The sequence below is a fragment of the Marmota flaviventris genome, chromosome 10 (genome assembly GCF_047511675.1).
Source record: "Marmota flaviventris isolate mMarFla1 chromosome 10, mMarFla1.hap1, whole genome shotgun sequence".
Lineage (NCBI taxonomy): Eukaryota > Metazoa > Chordata > Mammalia > Rodentia > Sciuridae > Marmota > Marmota flaviventris.
The window spans coordinates 1,186,351-1,213,161 of record NC_092507.1 but is presented as its reverse complement, the minus strand read 5'-3'; the positions used below and the strand labels follow the sequence as shown (position 1 = coordinate 1,213,161).

General features: G+C 59.6%; 2 protein-coding genes across 2 annotated transcripts; both read left to right on the top strand.

Moving 5' to 3' along the window:
* The first annotated feature begins 6,093 nt into the window (after positions 1 to 6,093).
* On the top strand, positions 6,094 to 6,793 carry Hes5 (hes family bHLH transcription factor 5). Its single transcript, XM_027947418.2, has 3 exons — positions 6,094 to 6,164; positions 6,249 to 6,414; positions 6,507 to 6,793. The coding sequence occupies exons 1-3, from the start codon at positions 6,111 to 6,113 to the stop codon at positions 6,791 to 6,793; spliced, it is 507 nt and encodes a 168-aa protein (XP_027803219.1). The 5' UTR covers positions 6,094 to 6,110.
* A 2,372-nt stretch (positions 6,794 to 9,165) lies between these two features.
* Pank4 (pantothenate kinase 4 (inactive)) lies at positions 9,166 to 24,358 on the top strand. The gene is made up of 19 exons (XM_027947414.2): positions 9,166 to 9,298; positions 13,091 to 13,173; positions 14,452 to 14,666; positions 14,967 to 15,150; positions 15,453 to 15,545; positions 15,896 to 16,049; positions 16,217 to 16,398; positions 17,034 to 17,115; positions 17,334 to 17,434; positions 19,136 to 19,291; positions 20,098 to 20,210; positions 20,425 to 20,512; positions 21,163 to 21,314; positions 21,864 to 21,919; positions 22,092 to 22,141; positions 22,576 to 22,680; positions 23,112 to 23,212; positions 23,336 to 23,404; positions 23,953 to 24,358. The coding sequence occupies exons 1-19, from the start codon at positions 9,175 to 9,177 to the stop codon at positions 24,164 to 24,166; spliced, it is 2,322 nt and encodes a 773-aa protein (XP_027803215.1). The 5' UTR covers positions 9,166 to 9,174; the 3' UTR covers positions 24,167 to 24,358.
* Positions 24,359 to 26,811: the final 2,453 nt, after the last annotated feature.

The following is a 26,811-nucleotide window of genomic DNA, read 5'->3' as shown; positions in this document are numbered from 1 at the left end:
TGGACACACAGAGGTGAGCACACCCGCATGTGACAAAGCCACACGCTCAAGCCTCCTCCTGGACAGACTTGACGACCTGGGTCCCTGCCCTCCTGACCTGTGACCTGCCACTCTTGTTTTGGAAGGGGCTCCTGGAACTCCACCTGGAAGGTGCTGACTTCCTTTAAGGACCCCCTCAGGTGCCACCCCACCGAGGGCGCCCCTTGGTTGTCCCCAGCTTCCCTCTCCCTCCCACCTCAGGGAGTCCTACCTGCCAAGGCCCACTGTGCTGGGGCCAGGAGAGCCCCAGGCCCCCCGGATGCCAGTGTGCTCCCTGGGGAGCTGCAGTCTGGGGTGTGTTTGTCTCTGAGTGCTGTGTGCGTGTGTGTACAGGGGTGTGTTTGTGTTGGGAGCTCTTTGAAAACATTGCACAAGTGGCAAATGCTCATTTAAGAAAATACCAGCAAGAGTGCCGAACTCAGGCTCCTGACGGTGCTGGCATTCAGGGCTGTCCTGTCGTCGTGGCCAGTTGCAGTCTTTGCTGTGACTCTGTGGTGGGCCCACGCTGCATCCACCGAGTTACCTCCTACTTGTTAGGGTCTCCCCAGCCCCTTCAGCACTCCCCTGCCCACCAGTGCCTGGCCAGGCCTGTCCTCTGCCCAGCCCGTGGGCCCAGGCCTCTGCTATCCAAAGGAATGGGAGTTGGGGGAGACAAGAACCACCCCACTTCTGGACCCAGCTCCTTAGTCTGGTTCTCAAGAGGGGAGGGTGCAGGTACTCAGCAGGGGGCCGGGAAGAGAGGGGCCTGGGTGTTTCCTCCAGGACCCCAGAGAGCACCCCAAGCGGGATGGGGCCACACAGCCGACAGTTCCCACACTCCATGCCCCGGGCAGCCTTGTCTGGTGACAAAGGGCAGCGCGTGCATCACTGGCCGCTTTTGCGCTGTGGCTACCCTTTGTCCTTCCGTCAGGCCACCCGCCATCTGGAGTGCAGGCTCCCAGCTCCGCTCAGTCCCACTCCAGGGTGTGCCTGGGGTGGGGGCTGGGACAACACCACCCCTCATGTTAGCCCCACACCCTCCTCCTCTCCCACCACCCGCTGCCGCTCAGGAAGGACGGAGAGCAAGTGCTGTGTGTTCCAACTCAGCCCACCTCCTGCATGGCCTCAGCCACCTCTCAGGGCCAGCATGCCTGTGTAGGGGCATCGTTCCTGCAGGTAGCCAGTCTACTGGGAGCCATCGGGTTGGCTGACCAGCAGCACACAGGGCCTTGGCAAGCCATTTGACCTCTGAGCCCTCAGCCCCATCAGGCTGGCCCAAGAAGCCAGAGGTCTGTGTTCCGTGCGTGGGCCTAGCACATGTGCAGCAACTGGGGACTCCTACACCCTCCCCAATGCAGCTCCTGCCCGGAGCCCGTCCTAGGCCCAGGCAGACTCAGCACACCACTACCACATGCCTCCTGCCTGCTCTGACAGCTGCTCCCCCGGTGCCCGGGTGTCCTTTGTCACTGGGAATGGGTGAGTGATACTAGTCCACCTGGGGAAGAGCCCACGCCTCCGGCCTGTCCTGCTGCAAGCAGCTGGGTGCTGACAAAGAACCCAGGCAGGGCACACAGCACAGAACAGCTCCAGGGACACCAGGCCATGGAGTGGCCCTGTACATGGGGGACACTGTCCCCACAATCTGGAGAAGAGCCATTTCCCTGCCTCCCCTCCCCCCGAGGAACTTGGCTTTCCGCCCCTTGCAGGCAGTTTCTACCTACTGTCCCCAAGCTCGGGTTTGTGGGGTCAGAGGAGAGAAGCCTGGAGCCGGTTTCTGACCCTCCTAGGTCTGCCTGCTCCTCACATTCCCCACTGGAAACCAGGAGCAGGGATCCAGGAGCAGAGGCCAGGGAGGCCAGCACTTCCACGGGCCCAGTAGCCCCGCCTACTCCAGGTACTGCTCCAAGTCCCTGAGAACCACAGTCCAGGCTGGCGGGGCAGGGCAGTGTGCCTCTGAGCAGAAGGCAGGATGGGTGTGGCAGGGTCTCTCCCAGACCAGCACTGTCTGCAGGGTCCTGTGCCGCAGGAGGGAGTTGGTGGCTCTTCAAATAAAAGTAAATTGATTCCTTTTTCTGGTTGTGGCAAAATACCCACAACATAAAACCTATCCATCTTCTTCTTTTTCCCATCTTTTTTTGTTGCTTTCTTTTTCATTTTCTTTTTTGGTACTGGGAATTGAACCCAAGGCATTCAACCACTGAACCCACCCGCTCTTTTTTTTAAGACAGGGTCTCACTAAGCTGTTGAGGCTAGCCTTGAACTTGTGATCCTCCGATCAGCCTGCCCAGTTGCTGGGATGACAGTTGTGCACCTCCGTGCCTGGTTTAAGTGCTGCTCTGCACTGTAAAAACACTCGCGATGTATCGTAACCATCACCAATGTCCATTTTCATCTTTCCAAGTGGAAACTGTCCCCATTAAACACTGGCTCCCCATCTCCCTCTAGTCCTCCAGCCACCATTCTACTTTCTGTCAATTTGGTGACTCTAGGTCTTTCCCACAAATGGAATTATACAGGACACTGAGGAGAAAGTCCTCAAGGTCCAACCATGTTGTAGCAGGTGTCAGAGTTTCCTTCTTTTTAATGGTTGTGTAATGTTCCACTGTATGGCTATAATACATTTTCTTTATCTGTTCACCCACCAATGGAACTTGTATTGTTTCATCTCCTGGCTTTGGCAAATAATGCTGCTATGAACATGGGTGTAAAGATATCTTTTTGAGCTCCAATTCTTTGGGGTACAGAACCAGAAATGCAAGTTCTGGATTACATGTGCTGCTGGGATTGAACCCAGGGCTTTGTGCATGCAAGGCAAGCACTCTATCAACTCAGCCATATCCCCATCCTTTATTTGGTAATTCTATGTGTAACTTTTTGAGGAGACTCCAAACTGTCTATCACAGCATTACATAATTTCACATTCCCACCAACAAGAAGTCCTCCCCTGGTCTCCAGAGCCTCTGGGTGCCTTTCTAGGGTCTCTCCCCCCACCTCCCCAGTCAGCCTGGGAAAAGGGTGGTGTTGTCTTGTGGGTTGTGCAAGGTGGCTTGGGTCCTCAATGCTGGATGCAAGCATGCCTGTGCTGGACTAGTAGGTCTTGCCAGGAGGTCCCATGTATGTCCACAGTAAAGTGCACCCCTAAGTGACAGGGGCATCAACTCCAGACAGCCTGACCCACCCCAGCTACCGAACCCCTCAAATTTTTGAGTTTTCCAGGGTGGGGGTTCTGGGAGTTGCAGGCAGGACAAACTCCCTCCCTCCCTCCCTCCCTCCTCAAAGTACCTCCCATCCAGAGCTGCTGGGAGCAGATGAAGCAGAGGACCCAACGCCCTCCACCCCGCCCAGTGCTCTGCAGGGCAAAGCCCGCCAGCCTGGAGCAGCCTTGGCCCTCCCCCTCCCCAGCTACTCACATGGATGGTGTGAGCCAGGAGCCCAGCCAGTTTCCCACACTTTGGCCCCATTCACAGTGTTAAACGGCCCACAAAGGCCAGGCGTGTGCCTCGGAGGCCGCCCGAGCTGCCATCTGGCCCGCACTCGGGGAGGGAACCGGCCTTTCATCCGGCTGGGACTTGACACCATTCATTTCATATTTCCCACAGCTGAAAATAGGATCAAAGCTGCTCCAGTCCAGCGGAGGGAGGAGGAGGGGAGAAGGAGGCAGCCCCCACCCGGGCCCACCCACCACCCTCACCTCCGGCAGGCCGCTGTCCTGGCCCACGGCGGGTGGGCGGGCAGTTGGGGTGGGTGGGGGCTGGACCACATCTCCTGGCACGCGTCTCATTTGGGCACAGAGCAAGCTCAAGGAGGGAAGCAGAGCAGAACACAAACCCCGGCCAACAGCCCCTCCAGCCTGGGGGAGCAAGCCTGCATGCCCCCGCTCCCCCATCCCAGCCACAGCCTGGGTCCCTGCAGGCAGCAGCCAGGCGGTGGGTCCACCCCACTTCCAGCTGGTGGATGCCCAGGCCAGGGCAGGCTGGGCTCCAGGCTCACCTTGCTCCACTGTTTCTGAAGCCCCTGGCCCTTGTTTGAGCACCTCCTCTGTGCTGGGCCCTGGGCTGGCAGGACATAGGTGACAGACGCACAGGGGACTAAGTCCTCCTGCCCTCCCTCTTCCCAGCCCACTCTAGGGAGCCCCTACCCAGGACATGCCAAATGTGGCTGCCACCTAACCTGAACTCCATTTTAGTTGCAAAAATGGCCCCACTGAGCCTCACTGGGTTCCTCTTGAAGCCTGTGGGGCCCACCTGGCCACCCCCCAATGCCAGTCGCTGACAGTGCTTGGACTGCAGAAGCCAAAGCACAGTCATGTGGCCATGATACCCCGTCCTGGGCTCGCCAGGTGCCCTTTGCTTTTTCACTTCAAACAAGGGCCAGAGTGTCATGGGAGGGCCCCACCTGCTCAGGGGGAGGTGTGTAATGGGAAGTCTGGGGGAAGGTGAGTCTTGATGGGTGACTAGCTGGCCCGTGGGAAGGCCACCAGCACTGGCCGGAAGCCAACCCTTCCTCTGCTACCCTGGACTGGACCATGTGTAGCAACCACATGGTCCTCAGGCTGAGGGACTCCTGGACCCCACAGGGCAGGCCATGTAGTGCAGGTCACTGCCAAGACAGGGCAGAGGAGGGTTGTGACTAGACCCTCGTTAAGGCCTGCAGTTCCCAGCCACACTCAGATGTGGCTGCCATCCATCCCGGGAACCCAGCTCCTGGATTAAACTCTGCCAGAGTGTCCTGACACAGACCCCTGGCTCCCAGGCTGGGCTCTGCCTTCTGCTCGGACTGCTTTGGGTCCCAATCTGCCTCTAGGAGAAGGCCCAGATTCCAACCCCTCCCTCAGTTCCTGCAGGACAATGGGACTCCTCCTGGCTACCGAGAATCAGGGGACAGTAACTGATGCAGGAAGGGGTCGTGCTCCCAGGAGTCCTTCCGCAGGGTCCAGGCTGTGATTAGCTGCCCCCAAGCTGCCACTGCAACTGGCCAGGTACCAGGGTTACCAGCATATCCTAAGGGGATCCAGGGAGCTCGGCTGATCGTCTTGTCTGCCACCTGGCACCCCTAACCTGCCCACTGGCAAAACGCCTGAGGAAAGCGATCCTAGTGCCCCCGGTGTGCAGAGAGCCAATGGAGACAGGACTTCCCACAAACCATGCAGAACGTCGACCTCCTGGAGATGGTGGGAGCCATGCCCTCCTGAGCTCCAGGGTTCCGCATCTGACTCCTGCCACTCCTCCCGGGTGGGAGAGGACCCTGAGGAGCACCTGCTAGCTCCACAGCAGCCCAAATACCACTTTCTGGGGGCCACCTGTGCCAGGCTGTATGCACATACCCTGGCCCACCTGAAGCTGCCCAAAGTCGGCAGGGGAGATATAACCTCCAACTCCAGCTCTGGGAAAGTTCTAAGCCCCAGGTGACAGACTGGGGGCTGGCAACAGAGGCCAGAAGGATTGAGCCTAAGAGCATGGGCCTGGCTCTTACCCTAGGCCTGTGGACAGGGTGACAGAAGCCCCTGTCCAGAGAGTGTGGTCCCTTTTGTCTCCCTTCTGCATAGGCAGCAGGTCCCCGTCAGGGAGGGTGCCCATCCCTGAAAGCCATTGCTCTTGTTAATTCTAAAGCTTTCCCCTATCTGCGCCTGTGGCCTTTGCCTGCCAGCAGTAGAAAGTCGCCAGGGAAGGGGAGGACACGGGAGGGAGGAGGCCGCTCCTTCCTGCCCCCTCCTCCTCCCCGCGGCCTGGGAAAAGGCAGCATATTGAGGCGCGGGGCTCCCAGCATCAGGCCCCGGGATGCTAATGAGGGCGAGCGCGTTCCCACAGCCCGGACATTGTGCCGCGCGGCCCACCTGCTCCTCGGGGAGCGCCCATTGTGCCCGCGCCAATTCACAGGCAATTTAGCGTGCGCTAATGGGCCGGCGCCTTTGTGCGGCCCGCGCCGCCATTGGCCGCCGAGTGTGGGAACGGCCGCGGCGCCCGGGCCCCAGGCGCCAGGCCGCCGCCCGCGCCTATATAGGGCCGGCGCGCGGGTCCGTGTCCGCGCCAGCCCGGGACGCCTGGCTCTGCCCGCTCCGCTCCGCTCGCCCGCTCGCCCGCTCCGCGCCAGGCATGGCCCCCAGCACTGTGGCCGTGGAGCTGCTCAGCCCCAAGGAGAAGAACCGAGTAAGTGCCAGCCCGCCCGGCGCGCGGTCCTGTCCCCCGCGGTCCCGGCTAGCCCTGCCCGCCTGACGCCCCCTCCTTCCGCAGCTGCGGAAGCCGGTGGTGGAGAAGATGCGCCGCGACCGCATCAACAGCAGCATCGAGCAGCTGAAACTGCTGCTGGAACAGGAGTTCGCGCGGCACCAGCCCAACTCCAAGCTGGAGAAGGCAGACATCCTGGAGATGGCCGTCAGCTACCTGAAGCACAGCAAAGGTGAGCCGCGCGCCCGCGCCCTGCGCCCCGCCGCGCCCCTGTGCCCCTGTGCCCGGCTCAAGCCGCCTTGTCTCCCTGTTGAATCCCCGCAGCCTTCGCCGCGGCCGCGGGCCCCAAGAGTCTACACCAGGACTACAGCGAGGGCTACTCGTGGTGCCTGCAGGAGGCCGTGCAGTTCCTGACGCTGCACGCCGCCAGCGACACGCAGATGAAACTGCTCTACCACTTCCAGCGGCCCCCGGCCGGGTCCACGGCGCCTGCCAAAGAGCCCCAGGCGTCCAGCGCCGCGGCCCCGCCCGTGCGCTCTTCGGTCAAGGCAGCGGCCGCCGCCGCCGCCGCCGCGCGCCAACCCGCCTGCGGCCTCTGGCGGCCCTGGTGACCGGGCGACTGCGGGGCCGCCCGGTCTAGGACCAGAGGGCGAGCCGTTCCTCTAGAGTGTAGGGAAGACCTTCCCAGCCGCAGTCCGGCCCCGGATGGAACGCACCCTTCTCCGGAAGGCTCCCTCCCCAGGCTGGCAGGCCAGCAGGAGGGTCATTCTCAGAGAATGTTGTGTGCAATGTCCTTGTCATTTTAGGACAATCAGGGCCCATTTTCTGCCAAGTGTCTGACCCCAAGGGGTTGTTCTGTGTTTGCATTTCAGCAAGTGACTTCTGGGAAGTCCCCATTTGCGGGGTTCTATGATATTTGTAGGGTCAGGGGCTGGGCCTGCCGAAGCCCCATCCTGTAGAGGACTTTCTTCAGGGCCTGTTGCTGCTGGGCAGGGCCCCTGCAGGCAGGCCGTGCCGTGGGCACGCTTGCCTTTTGTGAAGGCGGAACTCCAGGTGTATCCTCATAGGAAGTACTCAGCCTGCTTGGGTGCCTGGACCACGATCTGGTGGTTCTAAGGTCCACATGGCTTCGATGTCTGGTGGAGGCTCATAGTGGGCTGTTTGGGGAGAGGGGTCTCCACTATGATCCTTAAAGGATTCCTTTGTGTGGGTGGGTGCACCGTGGGATGATTTTGTACTTAGAATTTAAACTCTTCGTACCGTGAGAGCCCATGGACTGCTCTGAAAGCTTCTAATAAAATCTATCAGATTCTTCACTGTCTGTGCCTCGCATATGTCTTTGCCATCCCCGGGGGCAGGTCTTCAGCGGTGAATGGGAGTGGGCACTACTGTCATATGCAACCAGAGTGGGGAGGAGCACTTGCCATCGGGCTTCTGAACACAGGAAAAAGGGCTGGGTCCTGGCTGAGGGAAGGAGGGAGAGAGGGAGGAGGGGTGCAGGGAAGGAAGGGAGGAGAGGTAGAGAGGCAGGGGAGGGGCAGGCCAGAGAGACTGGGACCTGCAGAACTGTTGACTCAATGTTTCTGCCCCAGTCTTTCGCTGGCTCCCTGCAGGGTGAGGTTTGGGGGCAAAGAGGGCTCTGTCCACAGACAGAAAACTGAGGACCACAGCAGACCTCTTGCTACAGCAAAAGGGGCTTGGCTAGTCCACAGGTGATTCCCTGTGAACCAGCTGACTGCAGAACCACGCAGTGCTAGCCAGGAACCTAACAGGGGCAATCCTCTGCCTCAGAAGGCCACCTATTTTTAGGCAGGCCACCACATGTTGTTGTGAGTCTGAAGGAACCTAGAACCAAAAGCCACCAGTCTAGGAAGGAGCAACGTCTCCACAGATTTTCTGAATGACAAGTCAGATGTGGGCCCTGCCCTTGCCCTTCCCGCTGACCACTTCTACCCCTCTCCACCTTCCACTCCTACCCACTCTGGAGGGAATATCTAATGGGGCACCTCCCAGGCTAGTTCAGTGCCTCTCGGGGTCCCTGCCCAATCTGGGGCTGTGGTGAGCAGAGGATGGGAGGTCCCTATTCCTTCTGCATGTTTAATGAATGTGCAGCTGTACATGAAGGTAGGAGAAAAGGCCACCACCCCGTGGAGTCCTCCAGAATGCATGCCTGAATCCCACCGTGACCAGAGGCAAGTGAAGCCACCTTAGGCCTGCTCTGTCTGCCTCCAAACACTAGGTTCTTTCCCAACGCACCAGGGCCTCTGAGTAACACCCTTCTCTGAGGTGCCCCCCGTGACTCACCCTGAAACCCTGCCTCCACAGGTATCCCTGTTCCATTTGGGCTGTTTCCTCAGCTAGTTCCTTCCAGAACCCACCTTGCCAGAAGGTGCCCTCCTCTGGGTAGCCTCCCTGTTCTCTGAAGATTGCCATTTAAGAGTATACCACCTCCAGGTGGGAATGCATGAGCCACTCTGGCAGGGGGCTCCTTGATGTCAGGGTCAACTCTTCCAGTTCATGTGGGACTTTAGCACTTAAGATCCCACATTCTGAGGAACTGGATGCAGGGGTGGGGCACCCTAGCAAAGACCACAAACATTGAGACGTTCACGGACCGTGGACCCGTTCACCGTGAACACCTGCAGGGCCAAGCTCACACAGGCAAGCACCAGATCCAGGTGGCCTCTTGGAAGTGGTCTCAGCGGGCTTATAACACTGGAGTTAACATCTGGCCATCTTGAGGAAAGAAAAAGAACATTCCAGATGTTCTGTAGATGCTCCACCTCTGGAGGACAATGGCCCACCCCTCTGCAGACCGCGCCGGCCTCTCAGACCCTGGCCCAGGCAGGACTGGCCCCTGCTGGCCCTCCGGCCCAGGCAGACGGGGCGTGGCCTGGACCTCATTAGCATAATCTATGCGCGGGGGCGTTTAGCAGTCAAATATATGCGCATATATCTCCATGGCTGATGAGGCTGGCCGGGCACTTTCAAAATGGCGGAGTGCGGAGCGAGCGGCGGCGGGAGCAGCGGGGACAGCCTGGACAAGAGCATTACGCTGCCCCCCGACGAGATCTTCCGCAACCTGGAGAACGCCAAGCGCTTCGCCATCGATATCGGTAGCGGCGGGCCGGCGCCGGGGCGAGGGCCACCGTGGCGGGCGGGCGGGCCGGCGCGGGGGCGGCGAAGGACGAAGGGCGGGGGCTCGGGCCGCGCTGCCTCTCGGGCCGCGTCGCGTGGCGCCTGCGCGCTGCTCACCGGCCGCACTGCGCTCCCGGCAGGCGCCGCGCGGGGGTCGCGGGGGGCGGGTTGCGGCGGCGGGGGCGGGGCGGGGCGGCGGCAGGGGGGCGGGGGGAGCCGGGCGGCGGCGTGCTCCCGGCTCGCGCCTTCCGCCTGGCCTCCGAGGGGTGCCGTGCGCGGAGTCACCCTGTGGGCGAGGGGCCGCCAGGACTGGCGCCCAGACGACCCTCGCCGCCGTCGGGGGCTTCTTGAGGACTTGAAAGATTTGCTGCAGGCCTCTTGCCCTGTGGATGCCCTCAGGGACCGCGCAGGACAGTTTGTGCCGTCCTGTGGCCGTCCCCGGAGGCCACTCCGTAAATCCTTTATGAACACGTGTGCTGCCCAATTCTCATCTCTTGGCAAAAGTTGGGCGGTCAGAGACGGACTCCCACCCCCGCAGCTGTGGCATCTGGGGCATTGAGAGCATTCATTGCTTCTCTGTTCTCTGGTCACTTTGAATCTTGGGCTTGGCGCATCAGTCTCTCGAGGTGCCCTATCCTGGGAGGAAGTAAAACGCAGTGACCTGTGCTGACTGCTCACCTTGCGGTGTGCTCACGACGGGTGGTGATTCCGGAGGGCTTGACAGGGCAGACATCGGAGTGCGGGAGAAGCATTTTAAGGGACTCCTGATTGGGCTTGGAAGTGAGGAGCCCTCCAGAGGCTGAGTCTTCCAAGAGCTTCTCCCCACTTGGGCATGTGCCCTGAAAGGCTCTGTGGACTTACACTGGTGAGGGTGCTGTCAGTGGGAACAAGTCCACTAAATGCATCTGAAAAGCTGTCGAGATCAACTGCAGGTGTCACTGGGGGACAGCTGGGACAACGGGGTTCACTTCAGGAAGGCCTGTGGAAGGTCCTGCTGCCCAAGGCCAGGCCCTGGGTTTCTTGGCAGAAGGATTCCTAGGGGATGTTTGTAGGGTTGGGCTTCACTTCTGCTCTTTGACAGCTCCCCCCAGGGTACAGGTCTTGAGTCTGGTCTTAAAAGGACAGCTTATTGTTTGTGAGGACAGACCCTTGTTACTGCAGCTAGAGGGGGTCACAGCTCATGGTGGAGGTCCTCTGCCCAGACACTCATGAAGCCAGAGTGCTTGTCAGCAGTGTTGTGTGACCACAGGCTTCTCCCATTTCTTCTTCCCTCACCCAAGTCTGTGGATCCAGGAAACTCAGCTGCTCTGTGTTCTTGGCCAGCCCTTTCCCTTTCTTGGATGGGGACACCAACGTCAGCTGGGTTGATTCACCTCTTTGGATGCAACAGGGACACTTTGTTTATGAAAATGTCCTTGAAGTTTTGTCTTCACTAAGTTTCTGCAGGCTGTGGGGAGGGTTCCTAGGGGGCATGTTGGGCAGGAAGGGTCCCCAAGGAAGTGATGTGCACCTTGCTTTCCTGCCCTTCCTTGCTGCCCAAAGTGGAAAGCCCTGGCAGGAGAATAGTTCCTGGGCCTGAATGGACCAGAAGCTGTGGCTCTGGTGCTGAAGAGGTCATGGGTGACTGAACCTTTGGGACGCTCCTTCCCAGTTGTCAGGCTTTGCTGCCAGCCTGGGGCTGGACTGAGAGCCCCAGTGAGCAAACATCTCTGTGTCCAGCCAGCCCATCTTCATGCTGGTACTCACAGTGTGCGGGAAACCTCACCTGGGTTCTGATTCCAAGGGACCCTGAGAATGGATGGAATGCCCCACACATGCCGGGAAGCACTCTACCACTCTGTACCACTGAGCCACAACCCCAGCCCCTGGAACATCTTTTTTTTTTTTTTTTTTTTTTAGTACTTCTGTTCCTCTCAGGTCCTTAGCCAATCTGAGTACAAGAATTTCCTCCCAGCATGAAACCCTAAAGCAGAAAGGGAGATGTCTGCCTCTGGGTGCACTTGGCTATCACTAGGTGTTTAGGAAATTTTAATTTTAAACTCTGATTTTGATAGTGACCCAAAGATGTAGGCTGACACATCCAGAAGTCTTTTGCTTAAAGAAACTCACACTTGACCATTCGTCCTAACAAGCGGGCCTGGCACTACCAGAACATTTTCTCAGGTGCATGCAGACAGTAGGTAGAATTCACCAACAGGTAGGGATCAGGGCCAGAAAGCAGCTCCTAGCTCTGGTGGAGCCACCCCAAGCCCCTGAAGTCACCGAAGGAAGTCAGACTCCACAGGCCAGTCTCTCTAAGTCTCCAAATTCTCCTAAATGCTACATGCAACTAGACGCTGAGCTCAACACCAGGAAACTGGGAAACAGAAGAGGCCTCTGTCCACCAAGACACACTTCAGGGGAAGCCACGAAGGGTCCCAGGGAAGGCACTGTTAAGGATGAGCCCAGGGCTGGGGATGTGGCTCAAGGGTAGCGCGCTTGCCTGGCATGCACAGGGCGCTGGGTTCGATCCTCAGCACCATATAAAAATAACATAAAGATGTTGTGTCCACCGAAAACTAAAAAAAAAATAAAAAAAAAAAGGATGAGCCCAGCTGCCCTTACAGGCAGAGAAGAACTCTCCAGGTTATGTTACTCACAGATCTGAAGGCCCGTGAGCAACCAGAGCAGAAATGAAAAGACCAGACCAGCTACAAAGTGACCTTTACTGCATTATGGCACCTTGACAGCAATGAGGCCAAAGCCCTCACCAGGAGAGAAAGAAAACTAAAGTCACTGTCAAAGGGCTGTTTTGAGAAAATACTAATGGATCACAGGAGGACACTCAAGTCAGCACACAGATTTGGAAACACCAAAGTCTCTGCAAGCCACATTTCTCCTTTTAACAAAACCAAGCCACGGCCTCTGAGCTCACCACAGGCGGTCTGCTGCAAGTTGCCTGCCCCAGTCCTGTGCCTTGCCACAGACAAGCCCATGCCTGCTTTAGTGCAGGTGCATGAGCCTAATCTCCACTGGCCCAAGGTCCTGAGCCTCCTGACCCCTTCCCCAACCCCCAGTTTGGGTCTGGGCCTCAGAGAGTCTCACTAGAACACTGGCCTGATTCGCCTCTGAATAAACTGTTTTTAAGAGACAGATGGGGCTGGGCTGTGGCTCAGTGGTAGAGTGCTTGCCTAGCATGTGTGAGGCACTGGGTTCAATTCTCAGCACCACATATAAATAAATAAAATAAAGGTCCACCAACAACTAAAAACCAATGTAAAAAGAGAGAGAAACAGATGATGCAAAGGGGATGAAATATATTTTAAGAAACTCATCAAAAGTTACTACAAACTCCCAGATTGCGGATCCTGGTTTTGGTGTTAGTTTTAACTCATATCAACTGTAGGGCACTGGGAGGGCAGGCAGGCTGGTTTCTACAAAACACAGTCCCACCTCCACCCAATGCCCAGTCCTGAGAAGCCATCAAGGTGAGGCCTTGGCTTCCTACTCCCCATCCAAGAGGAAACAGAAGGGGTCAGGATACTGGGGGACAGTCCCACAGGGAGGGACTGTCTCCCAGCATCCTGGTAGTTCTTTTCCCCCTTCCCTGTTCTGTATACATAGAGATTTTAAGTTCTTGTAGCACCAAATGCCTTGCCAAGACCCCAGTCCCAGGGGGAGGCTGTTCACTGAAGTGTCAGAGTGCCAGGAGACCTCATGGGAGGTCGGACCCCCAGGGTCCCTCTGCCTGGCTCTGAGTATTGCTTAGTTTGTGACTCTGCCCCTTGCAGGTGGATCCTTGACCAAGCTGGCCTACTATTCAACCGTGCAGCACAAGGTGGCCAAAGTGAGGTCCTTTGACCACTCGGGAAAGGTGAGCCTGCCATGGCTGCCTGGGCTCAGGTGGCACCATGGGGCGGGGTGGCTGCTTGCTGAGGTCCTGGCTTGGTGCTGTTGCTGCTTGTTGGTTAACCCTTTGCTGCTCGCAGAGGCACCTCAGCTGTCCTGCAAGTTGCAGGTGTCTGTGTCCCCACCCCACCACTCCTTGCTCAGGTTCTCTTCCTGACCTTGTGTTTCGAGGGGGCAAAATTTGATGTATGCAGTTGAGGGGAGAAATAAAGAATGTCCACACTCTTCTGCCCCTTTCAATGCTGTATTCACTCAAATTACTCAATACAATTTCACTCTATAAATTCTTAATCGAGAAAATGACAGTTTTAAATGCTAGACACTGCAGTAGACATAATCAATTCACAGCATACAATTCTAGATTAATTCTAAGCACTGCAAACACACTTAATCACGACAGGCTAATGACAGACATTCCCTCTGCGTGCTAAGTTCAAAAGTCTTAAGCCTTAGGCTTTATGTCCAGCAGATGTACACTCACTCAGACTGTGGTGATCAGGTCTGGAACTAAGGCAGGCTTCTGGCATGGAGTGGACGGCTGGTTGAGGAGAGGGTCGTAGGGAGAAGTTGCGGCTCTCACCAAGGTCCAGATGAGGTGGTAGAGTTTGAGAGTGGTGAGGACCATACAGAGGATCAGGAAGGATGACAAGTGATGGGATGTCAGGTCTTCAGCAGGCTCTCCAGCCCGAGTGCATCCTTGTTTCAGCTGGCTGAATCCCTGCTCATCAGCTCTATTAGTTATACTAAATTTGGGGACTTTTGACCCCCCCCCTTTCAGTCCTTATCAGCTACCACCAGATTTCTCAGTGACATCATTTACTGCGGTGAGAAACATCTGGTCTGGTGGTCTCCACCCTGATCTTCTCGCCCTTTCCTCTTATCAGGCGAGGGCAGCCTGCCAGGGGCTTCACTCTGTTTATCAGGATGAGGGAAAGTGACTTGTCTGAGGCCACATGGAGGGCTCTGGGTGTGCCTGGTGAGACTGCAGGTTTCAACTGGAGTTTTAAAAATGGAGTTGCTTAGGCTCAGGCCTAAGGCCATCCTCACACCTTGGCAGCATTACTTGCCCTGCCCCTTAGGGAGCATCCTTCGTGGCTGGGCAGCTGGAAGGTCTTGGGCCCCTTGTTGACATCAAGCATCTTCCACTTTACATTACCTCCATCTCAGCACCGCTGGGGCTGGGATGCTCAGGGACCAGGGGGGGCTTGTGCTGTACCCCATGCAGATTGTGACTTATCTGCAGGATGCAGAGCAGGACCATGAGCCACCCTACGAGATCTCGGTCCAGGAAGAGATCACGGCTCGTCTGCATTTCGTCAAGTTTGAGAACACCTACATTGAAGCCTGCCTGGACTTCATCAAAGACCACCTGGTCAACACAGAGACGAAGGTCATCCAGGCGACCGGGGGTGGGGCATACAAGTTCAAAGACCTCATCGAGGAGAAGCTGCAGCTGAAGTAAGTGGGGCCCAGGCAGGGACATGCACCACGGTGACTTCTGTGGTGTGGCCCAGCTGAAGGGGCCTGGCGTAGGGCACAGCTGGTGTTGTGTGTGGCACTGCCTGGCGGTGGCTGCTGCCAAAAGCAAGTCTGCCCGGAGGATGGGAAGCCAGAGCACAGCGCGCCAGGGGGACCTCCTGAGCATGGTGGCTGCTCTGCTCCATTGTCCGGCAGATGCACTGTGGATCCTTGACAAGGATCACAGGTGTCCCTCTGGGACTGGCACTGCCCCAGACGACTGGGCTCTTTCCTTTTCAGAGTAGACAAGGAGGACGTGATGACCTGCTTGATAAAGGGGTGCAACTTTGTGCTGAAGAACATCCCACAAGAGGCCTTCATGTATCAGAAAGATTCCGACCCTGAGTTCCGATTTCAGACAAACCACCCCAACATTTTCCCCTATCTCCTGGTCAACATTGGCTCTGGAGTCTCCATTGTGAAGGTGAGACTCCCCAGAGCAGACCAGTGGGCAGTGCAGCAGTGGCTTTTTGGGAAATGCATGGTGACAGGCAGCACTGGGTGTGTGGCAGACCTGATGTGCCACAGTGAGGCCGCCAGCTCCAGGCCCTGCGGGTGGAATAGTCAAGCCCCCGCTGCCAACATCAGTGCCACCTAGACTTTGCCGTCGAGAGCGTGGTCCCTGTGGCAGCTCTCCAGGAGGGGCAGGCACAGCCCTGACCACAGTGCTCAGGGCCTGCATGGTGAGGGTCGGCTTGCTGACGCACGGCCCTGGTTCTGCTCCAGGTGGAGACGGAGGACAGGTTCGAGTGGATCGGTGGGAGCTCCATTGGAGGCGGCACCTTCTGGGGGCTTGGGGCTCTCCTCACCAAAACCAAGGTATTCAGGACTGTAGAGGGCACTAGTGCATCTATGGATACTTCCGCTTCCCAGCCCATCTTGGGAAGGCTGTGGCCAGGTTGCTCCTTCCAGGCCTTTGCTCTGACTGTTACGAGGTCCTGGGACCCTGTGCCTGAGCCGTTTGCATTCTGAAAGCTTGGGGCTGCCAAAGCACCCTCAGCTAGTGGTCCACGGCACCCAGGTTGCCTCTCCCCCAACCCTCCCGGGCCCATGTGCTGAGGGAGGGCTCTCAGTGCTTGACCTGACTTGCCTGCTCTAGGAACTTGGTTTCTGGGGTGGCAAGCATCCCACAGCTACGGGGACCTCACGACTCTGCTCTGCCTCTGCAGAAGTTTGATGAGCTATTGCACTTGGCCTCCAAGGGCCAACATGCCAACGTGGACATGCTGGTACAGGACATCTACGGAGGGGCCCACCAGACCCTGGGGCTAAGTGGCAACCTCATTGCAAGCAGCTTCGGGAAGTCGGCCACTGCTGACAGAGGTACTGGTCAGACCTCTGGCCCTGTCATGGGGGAGGCACCTGTGACCTGGGTCATGTCCAGCTTGAGTTCACCCTCCAGAACTCCCTGCTGCTTACCCCACACCGTGCCTCCCACACCCAGTGGGGCTCAGTGACTGAGGAGCATCCTGCCTTTGTCCCCCTTTTAGAGTTCTCCAAAGAAGACATGGCCAAGAGCTTGCTGCACATGATCAGCAATGACATTGGGCAGCTAGCCTGTCTATATGCAAGGCTCCACTGTCTGGACAGGGTGTACTTTGGGGGCTTCTTCATTCGAGGCCACCCTGTGACCATGCGCACCATCACCTACAGTATTAACTTCTTCTCCAAGGTGACTGTGACTCATTTCCCCTCCCTGGACCACTGCCCTGGACCGGGTCTGTCCCAGTCAGTCTTAACCCATCCCTAGGGTCTCCAAAAATGGCACTGTGCTGAGCAGAAGCTGCACAGATAGTAGGGGCACCATGTGGAGGAGCAGGGATAGGCTGCACTGGTGCCCCTGGTAGCTGGGTTCCTCAGGAGATGAGCCACCAAGGAGCCTGGTGCCCAGCAGCCCGGCCTCTGCTGCGTCCTGCCCCTGTCTCTCGGAGTGTCTTGCAGGTCGAGTGTGAGCATCTCACCAGTGGTAGGCAGGGAAGGGATGGCCCTCGCTCCAGCAGGCTTTGCACTGGCTCAAAGGCTCACAGCACTTGTGGGGACTGCCCAGTGGCCACAGGGTGGCACGCTGGGGTTGGGTGGTGCAAGGACCTGTTGAGGGCACCCACCTGTCACCCCTGGTGAGGCTGATTTCCAGGCCAGACCAGCTGAGCGGTTGTCAGTTTTCCTTAGGCGGCTCAGACACCCGCCGCTCACATAGGCAGACCATTGGCTGGTCAGCTTTTCAGAGGTCGGGCCACAGGTGCAGTGGCTTAAAGCAGTACTGACTCTGGACACTGACTGGCCACATGGGGGCTTGGGCCATGGCAGGGAGAAGTCCAGGCGCTATTCCTGAGGCACGAAGGCTACCTGGGTGCCATTGGTGCGTTTCTGAAAGGAGCCGAGCAAGACAGTAAGTAACGTCCCCATGCTCCGCAGGCAGCCCCAGGCCTGTGCCGGTGGCCTGTGCTCCAGGTCAGGGTGGCCTGGGCAGGACAGGGAGAGGCCTTGGGAAGCCTCAGGAGTGGGTGCTTTTAGACCAGTAGACACGTGATTTACCTTGTTCCTCCCCATTCTTTCCTTCTGAATCAAGGGCAAGGCTAACGCACACCCGGCGTCTCGCTTTTGCAGATCCTAACCAGTACAGCTGGGGAGAGAACTATGCGGGCAGCTCTGGGCTGATGAGCACCTCCCCCGAGCTGTGCCCTACACAGCGAACGAGGAGCGGCACCGTGAGTAGCAGGGCCTGCCTGGGCAGCATGTGCTGGCCACTCTGATGTCCCAGAGAGAAACCCCTGTTGCTGTGGCCTGTCATGACAGACTGAGCTTAGCCAACAGCGCACAGGGTTGACCCGAGGGAAGAGGAGGACCTTGGGCCAATTTCTGAGACTGCCAGTGTGAGCAGGGAGCCATGTCCAGCCCCTGTGTGCAAGGCACGCTGAGGCCAGGGAGGCAAGTCCTCTCCCCAAGGCAGTGGAGCAGGTCTGCCGCAGGCCCGAGGTAGGCCAGGGTCTCGGGAACTGCCCCGCTCCTGGGCAGCTCCTTTGGCCTCTGCTCCCTGCTGGTGCTTTCCTGTGGGTTACAGAGTCTGCTTTCCCATCCCTCAAGTGCCCACGGGGCTGAGCCTGGTATGACCGTGCCTGGGACTGCCACTCTTTCCTGCCGAACCCTGTGGGGCCTGTGCCAGCTAGTGGCTGTTGGGGCAGGAACCGGCATTTCCTGGGAGTCAGGCTGACAGTGTCCCAATTGGTGTGTTACTTTTTTAACTCACAACTCTTGGGACCCTGGGCTGAGTGGTAAAGACAGGTTGGAAAAGTGAAGGCAGCTAGTCAGACACACACCTCTGAATAGCCTGCTGCAGGGCATCTGAGGTGCTTTTGATGGAGAGCCACTGGCTGGCTGCAGAGATGGCTTCCTCCAGGGGTGCGCCTGGGTCTTTCCTGGTGCCTGGCCATAGCGTGCCTTCACAGGAGAGAGCTCCCCTGCCCTGCGCCGTGCTAGTCCTTCCCTTGGCCTGATGCGGGCCAGGACTGCGGCTTGAACAGGAGCTGCCCCAGTTCCTGCCCCGTGGCTCTGCCGCAGCACAAAGCAGACGGCAAGCAGCCTCAGGCAGCACTGGTGCTGCCCAGCCTTTGGCACACGGGTGCTTGGGTTTTCATTCCCAGAAGCAGATCAGGGCCTGCACCCTCTTCCAGGAAGGCAGGTGGAGCCCTGGACCGCAGGGCACGCACAGCAGGACACAGAGGCATGGTGATGCTGAGTGTGGAGGTCGGTGTGGGTGGTCCCTGCATCTCCATTTCATGTTTTCCAAACATCTCACTCTTTCCTGCTGAACCCTGTCACACGGCACATGTCTGTGTTTCCGAAGTACTCCTTGTGAAGCCCACTGCCCAGGCGTCCCTGCTTGGAATATGACTGCTGCTCTGCCCTGTTGGGGGCCACTTTACCTCCAGCAGAAACAGGCCTGGCTCCCAGCAGGTGATGTGTGCCATCGCCACGTTGGGCATGGAGGTCACCATTAGGCCACACCGTGTACCCAGGATGGTCCTTTGGACAAAGCTGCTGTGTCACACACAAGTGTCGGGCACCTTGTCTGCTATAGGCAGCTGCTTCACCTCTGCCCAGCATGACCTCAGGAGAGCTGGTGGCCAGGTGGTCATTCCAGGGCACTGTGCTTCCCAGTGTGGCCAGGGAAGGAGGTGTGGGAAGGGAGCAGACTTGAAATCTTCTAGGGTAGACCTACCACACTGCCAAGCCTGGGGATGAGTCTAAGGAGTCTGTCCAGGTGGCTGGGCGGCTTGGGGAGGGGCAGGGGGCCCAGAGATGGTGAAGAAGCCGATCTGTGTGCTCCTCCGAGGAAGCGCAGCTCAAGGCAGCACGTGTGGTCTTTCTGACCCCTTCCCTGACTTCCCACCCTCTCTGCTGTGCTCCAGTTTGACCTGTTGGAGATGGACCGGCTGGAGAGGCCCCTGGTCAACCTCCCCCTCCTCCTGGACCCCTCCTCCTATGTGCCTGACACGGTGGACCTCACTGATGACGCCCTGGCCCGCAAGTACTGGCTCACCTGCTTTGAGGAGGCCCTGGATGGGGTGAGCGCACGAGATACGACCAGAGGCCCCTGGCAGCAGCGGCCCGTGTGGGCCTAGGCCTCAGCTGGCTCCAGCCTCGAGGTCCTGGTGCCCAGGAGGTGGAGGAGGGTGGGCAGTGTTTCCCAGAAGTGCTCCGTCTGCCCGACCTGCTCAGCTGCACGTGGGAAGGGCGACTTGTCCCTCAGGCAAACCCACTCCTTGCTTGCATGGGGGATCACGAGTGCCTGGTGGCGAGGTGGCCCCTGTGGCCCCTTGCTGTCACTGGCCGTGATATCTCCAGAGAGCAAGCAGCTTGACAGGTGTCCCTGCTTCTGTCATGTGGGGCTGCACATGGCTCTGGGCTTCGCTTGGTGGCCTGTCTTGCTGCCCCTTGGCCCTGTGCTCACAGGCGCCCGGGGCAGGGGGTGCTTGTGCCTTTTCCACTTTTCGGAGGCCCACCAGGAGCCTCTTTTCTTGGCAGTGGGGACCAAGCACCCAGTTCAGACGCTCGACTCCTCCACCTGGGCCCTAGGGGCTGCACAGGGAGTGCCCACCCCTCCACAGAGCCTCAGAACGACAGCTGTGCCCTGCACGAGGGACCAGCCCCAGACCCTGAGCAGCTCCAAGCTTAGGCTGTGGATTTGGGCCACGGGTCTGGCAGTCGGTCCCTGAGGGCTGGGGAGGGGAACGCGCAGGTGGACACTGCCACTACCGCTGCTGATGCCGTGGTCTTGCAGTGGGAGGGCGGATGGGCCCCAGAGGGTTGCCTGTGGAGGGGCCTGCCAGGGGGGGTCAGGCAGGTACCTCTCCAACCACATGCCTGGTAGGTGGTGAAGCGTGCTGTGGCCAGCCAGCCTGAGTCTGCAGATGCTGCTGAGAGGGCCGAGAAGTTCCGGCAGAAGTACTGGAGCAAGCTGCAGACACTTCGACACCAGCCCTTGTAAGTGGCCATCATCTGGTGGTGACCACAACACCTCGGAGAAAATGGCCACACCGTTGCGTGCATGGGTCCCCACTGGCCTGGTAGCCCAGGCAGCCCAGATGATGTGGTCTCCTGGGGCCACTCCTTGTGGCTTGAGCTTGGGTCTTGCTGAGCTTCCTAGACCTTATGAGACTATCGTGGTCAGCTGTGCTCTACCTGCTTTTGTCCCTAGTGCTTACGGGACTCTGACGGTGCGTAGCTTGCTGGACACACGGGAGCATTGCTTGAACGAGTTCAGCTTCCCAGACCCCTACTCCAAGGTGAGCCCCACTAGGGCCTGGGAGCTGAGGCAGCATCCTGCCTGCCGGCCTCAGCAGACCTGCCAGGAAGCTCTGCAGACACCCACAGAGCTGGGTGACTCCAGGGCTGACCCAGACGGGCTGTGGCCAGGTGCGAAGGGAGAGGGAGCAGGTGCATGGGGCTGGGTGAGCCCTCCCTTCTGAGGGAGCACTTGCCCCTGGAACCTACCCTCGGGAGGGTGTGGGAGTGGGCCCTGCCCTTGCCCCCTCCCGCACTCCCTCGCTGGCCTCTCCTCTCCCAGCTCCCGAGGCTGCAGAACTGGCTTCGTCGTGCCAGTTTTGCTTCCTTGCGTGCGGGGCCACGCTGTGGCATGCCAGCAATCCTTGGACTCCCTGGCCAGGAGGTGTGTCTCCTCCCCCACTCGCCCTGCACCACCGTGTCAAGGGTTTCAGGCCAAGTGTTCTTTTGCCCCAGGCTTGCGGGGACATGTGCATGGCCCTGACACGTGCCTGAGTGTGGAAGCTCAGAGCTTCATCCCTCAGCGGGCTCTGGCTGGCCAGTGCCCGGGTTTCCTCAGCGGGCCTCCTTGCTCAGCCGCCCTGCTGAGTCGGCGTGCAGCCTCTGGCCGTGGAGCATGTCCAGGCTCAGCCTGGGTCTCATCTCTCCACAGGTGAAGCAGAAAGAAAACGGCATCGCGCTGAAGTACTTCCAGGGTGTGGTGCGCGCCCTGGACTCGCTGGGCTGGGAGGAGAGGCAGCTGGCCCTGGTGAAGGGCCTGCTGGCAGGGAACGTCTTCGACTGGGGGGCCAAGGCTGTGTCTGAGTAGGTGTCCCCACCCTGGCCTGGCCTCTTCCTTTTCAGTCTTGAAGTGGCTCGGATCCATTTACCTGCTGCTCTAGGGGCCCCACCCCAGCCCTACTTCCATACAGGGGCGGGGTGCTGCCTGGGGCTCAGGCTGCGCCCTCCCTACCTGCATGTGCCCTGGGGACCTGGGGGCCTCTGTTTGAAATTTGAGGTTGATGCATTCGGTGGTCAGAGTACAAAGTCTTGTGACTGCTGTGGCGGGGCTCGGCGCCGTTTCCCTCTGGAGCACAGAAGGTCTTTGCCCCTCTGTGAGGGCGTGCCTCTGCTCCTGGGGCTCCACCTGGGTTGGCTTCACAGGGAGCTGTTCTGTGGTGGTCACCTTAGTCATTTCAGAAGCTGCTTCCTGGGGCTGGAGGCCGAGGCTCTGGCAAGTGCTGCTGAGGGTCAGGGGCAGCTGGCCTGCTGGCGCTGGAGATGCTTCATCTGGGCGAGCTCCTTAAACAGCGTGGACCCAAGTTCTTGGTTCCATTTTCCTAACTTCTTTTCTTCTCTTTCTTCTCCATCTAGTGTCCTTGAGTCTGATCCCCAGTTTGGGTTTGAAGAGGCAAAGAGGAAGTTACAAGGTAGGACATCCCAGGTGCTCGTGTCCTGGGTGCAGCAGTCAGCGTCAGCCTGGGCGCATCCCTCAGTGGTTGCTGTGTCTGGGCTCAGGAGTGGGGAAGCGGTCCCTGGAGGAGCCTTGGCCAGCGTCTCCCCGGCTTCCTCCTGATAGCATGTTCCCCTCTCTCCACACAGAGCGACCCTGGCTCGTGGACTCCTTCAACAAGTGGCTTCAGAGATTAAAGGTATGTGCAGTTTCCTTCTGCCTCTGCCCTTGGGGACAGCCAGCCTGGGGCCTCAGGTGGGACCCAGGTGGGTAGTCAGAGGGGGCATGGGGCCCTGGAAGGTGGGTGTGGAGCTGCCCTGGCTAGCCCAGGACACAGGCAGTGCACGCAGCCCTGCCTCTTAGGGCTCACAGTCCCGCAGCCAAGAACCTCATGTCAAATGTCCCCACTCCCTGCCTGACCTGCAGCCACCACTTTTCAGGTCAGCTGGCCTTAGTACAGAAGTCCTCTGGGCCTGCTGTGCTGGAAGAAGCGGGGCCCCTGGGGTTGCCTGTCCCAGCACCTGCCATGTGCTGGGACCAGCCCCGGGCCCCGCCCTAGGGGGCATGAGTGCAGTGGTGTCGAAGGCTCTGATGCGCCTGTTCCCAACTGAACATCCTGGTTTTGTCTTGCAGGGGCCCCCTCATAAATGTGCCTTAATTTTCGCAGATAACAGTGGAATAGACATCATTTTGGGAGTCTTCCCCTTTGTCAGGGAGCTACTCTTTAGAGGGACAGAGGTGAGTGAGGAGGCCGTGTGGGTGGGACCCTTCCCTGGGCCTCTCCGCTCGCTCTTGTGGGTAGGTGCAGTGAGGCCGGAGGGCCTGGGCCTCTGGTGGATTGGCCCCACCCAGGGCCTTGGATCCATCTGTTCATACCCAGGGATGGCCCCACAGTCCTCTGGAAAGCTGTGGTGCTGGATGGGGGAAAAATATGACATCACCCTGACCCAGAGGCAGGGAGGGTCGAGGGCGCACTCGGAGCACAGCTCTGCTGCTGGGCGTCTGCTCCTTCCCAGAGGCCATGGAGCGGGTGCGGTCACTCTGGGGCCCTGCTCCTCAGCAGCTGACCTCTTGGCGCTGGGACAGGGAAGACCTGGGTGAACACAGGATCACAGGCTGGCTCCATGCTGGGCCCCGGCCAAGGCACCAAAGAGTCTGGGCCCCTACAGGTTATCCTGGCGTGCAACTCGGGCCCTGCCCTGAACGATGTGACCTACAGCGAGTCCCTCATCGTGGCCGACCGCATTGCAGCCATGGACCCTGTTGTCCAGTAAGTAGGTGCCGGCTGCAGCCCTGAGCTGGCAAGGGGCGGGTCTGGCGGGTCTTGGGAGGTAGACAGAGGAGAGTACCTGTCTGCCACATCACTGGGCAGTGACCTCCTGGTGACCCACAGCTCTGCACTCCAAGAGGAGCGGCTGCTGCTGGTACAGACGGGTTCCAGCTCCCCATGCCTCGACCTCAGGTAACCCCAGTGGCCCCCCCCTCCCTGCCAGGCTCGGCAAGACAGCAGAAGCCAGCACTGCCTGTCCCCTGCCCCAATTGCAGACCTGGGTAGCCATGTTTGCCTGGAACCTTTTGGGGTCAGTGGGCTCAAGGTTGAGGCAACCTCAGGAACATGCTGGTTTCTGGGCCTCAGCAACCTCAGGCAGGTGCTGAGGGTCTGCCCCATATTCCCTGTGGGTTGGCTGGACATGTGCAGTGCTTCCTGTGCCTGCTGGCCCTGGAGCTGAGGCACCCCTGGGAGCAGCCAGGAAGGAGGCACGAAGGGTGGGAAGGACTGAGGTGTTCATGGTCAAGCTCAGGAGGGTGGCTGGCAGCAGCAGCGTCCAAGTGGAATAGTAGCAACTGGCGGGGGAGGCAGCGGCCGCGCAGACCCCACTCAGTAGGGACAGGGTTCCCAGTGCTCTCGCCAGGCGCTGCCTTTGCGGGAAGCAGGCCTGGGACTCCTGGGTGTGGTCAGCACAGGCCTCGGCTGGCCCTGGCCTGATCTTGCTGTGCCTTCCTCCGAAGCCGTCTGGACCAGGGACTGGCCGTGCTGGCTCGGGAGCGGGGTGCGGATCTGGTGGTCATCGAGGGCATGGGCCGTGCCGTGCACACCAACTACCACGCAGCGTTGCGCTGCGAGAGCCTCAAGCTGGCTGTGGTCAAGAACGCCTGGCTGGCCGAGCGCCTGGGTGGCCGGCTCTTCAGCGTCATCTTCAAGTACGAGGTCCCAGCCGAGTGAGGCCCAGCTCTGGCCCCTCTGGAGAGGCTCTCAGTGCAGCAGGGACCTGCGCCCACCAAGTGTCCGCACTGTGCTGCTGTGCCAGCCGCTGCCACGTGTGTCTCTCGAGACGCTCCAAGTGGAATGTATTTAACTGTTAATAATCTTTTATATATATATACACACACACATATAAATATATGAATACCTCCGCATGCGCCTGCTGGGGTGCCGCGCCTGGGCACACGGGCTGGCGGGAAGAGGTGTGGGCTCAGCTGACCCCCCTCCTCCACTCGGGGAGGTGCTGGGCACTGAACACTTGAGCTCCCCACGGCTTCTGACTTCCGCCACTGGTCCCCGCTTTTCCTGTCTGGCACCGGGAGCAGACTCACTGTCCCTCCCACCCCACTGCCCTTGGGGACTGTGGACAGTGTGAGGTGTGGAGCAGCCTCCTGCCTCAAGAGCATGCAAGGAGGAGGCCGTGGCCTCTCTGGCCCTTGAGGGCTCTCAGCGGGAGCCAGGGCAGAGCGGAGCACCCTCTGGGTTTTGTGGCTTCGAGCCCAGGGCATCTGGAGCACTGAAGGCCGGGCCTCCTCCCTCAGCAGGGCTCTCCCAGATGTGGCCAGAGACCCTCCCGGTCTACTGCAGGCAGGTGCCCAGGACAGCAGGGAAGCTCAGTGGGGGTGGGCGCAGGCCCCTGGGCTCTGGCCTCCCAGGCTGGGCTGCTCCTGCACCTGAGCGACTGCCAGCTCTGCCAGACCCCAGGTTGGGAAATGGCCCACCAGGGACAAGGCAAGCGGCTGCCATGGGCCGTGACTGCCACTCTGCCTCCCTCACAGCCTCCCCTCACGCTCCAGTGGGACCCCAGGCCAGGAAGAGCCCAGACAGAGCTGTGTGGAGGGGTCTCAGGGCAGACGCCCGGGCACACCCCAAGCAGTCCAGGCCAGGTGTCTTGGAGCCTGGCCCCACCTCCTTTCCCTGCCTGGGGCTAGGGCCTGCTGCCCAGGTGTCCAGTGGCCATCCAGGTGTCCACCATTGTGTTCTGCCCTGGGACTCAGGATGGGCCCCACCAGACCTGCTGTGTGACTCCAGTGCTCAGTGACGCCACCCTGGCCCCAGCCCTATGTGCAGGTGATTGTGGTCCAGCTCCAGACCTGGCTGCTCACAGGTGGCCACCAGGGGGCAGCAAGTGTCACTGCGCAGCCTGAGTGACATCCCGGCCCATCTTGAAGTTGGTTCCCCAGGGCAGAGGCCCTGCCTGCTCCCAGCTCCTCCCAGAGGGTCTTAAGTCACCAGGCCAGGCTGCCTGGAGCCTCTTACTGACCCCACCGAAGGTCAGCGCTCCCTAGGCCTCAGCTCTGACAGGGCAGCCTCTGGCCTCCTGCCCTCTGACTCCTGTGTACGCCCCAGGCAGTCTGGCCCTGTTAGCCCTGCTGGGTCCTGGAGCACATCCACCTGGGGAGATGGTCCTCTGCGGAGGCCCCCATTGCCTGGCTCAAGCTGGCTACTGGCTCCTCTGGGCTTTCTGATGGCTCCCGGGTCTCCTACCTCCCCGGGCTGGGCTCTCAGGAGGAGGTGGGGAAGTGGACAGCAGCCTGGAGGGCCTTAGGCTGAGGGGCACAAGCTGTGTACACACTCCAGCACACCCTCTACCCGGGGCCTGCCTGTGTCCTCTGCATGGAAGGGCTGTCCTGAGCCAGTGTCCTGCATGCCAACGGCAGTCCCCGCCCAGTGACCTCCTGATTTTTCCCATCTTGAGCAGAAAGGCTTTAGCCCCCTGCCCTGTTCCCTGCCGGTGGCCACCACCCCTCACTGTAAGACCTTGGTCAACAGCCTGGCACAGCAGTGTCCATACCAGCCCTATCCTGTCCTCCGTCTGAAGAGCTGCTCAGGTTCCTCAGCCAGGCTCCTCCCTGGCCCCAGGCAGACAGGACACCCTCCAGGCACCTCAGCTCCCACAAGCAAATGCCCCCAGGGTCAAGGAGGTCAAGGTCTGGCCAGGCCTGGGAGGTCTGGAGGAAACAGGGTGTGGCTGGCCTTGCTGAGCTGGGGAGAAGTTGGCACTAGCCCCTGGCTGGCCACGCCTCTTGCTCAAGGGGACACAGGGCAGAGATACCCGCCTCAGAGGTTTCCAGCTGAACTGCAGCCACTGTGCCCAGTGCCCACTTTCCCAAGGGTCCCAGCCAGAGACAGTGCTTTTCCTGTTGGGGGCCAGGTGGTCTTCCTGGGCCAGCAGCAGGCTGTGAAGTCTCGAGGAACAGCAGACACCGAGGCCTGGCTTCCCTGGGACTCCTGTCCCACATCCATCTCCCCTGGGGGCAGGCGGAGGACAGGCCCCAGCACAGTCCCATGGCCTGGTCAGCACCCCAGCTTTCCAGGGGAGGGACACACTGTGAGGCTCAGAGGCACAACAGCCTCCTCAGCTGGGGCCTTTGGCCAGGGCCCCCACCCAGAGCAAGGCCTGTCCCCTCAAGGACTGGGCTGGGGCAGTGTCGGGAGCAGCCCAGAAAGACCAGGAAGCAGGTGGGTCCCACGCAGAACTGGCGTGGACACGTTTATTGGGAGTTGTGGTGGGGAGTTTACAGGGAGTCTTTGGATATCCAGGGAAGAGGACAGTTGCACAGAGCAGCGAGTGCAGTCAGGGTGGGGCCCAGGACAGACGTGGA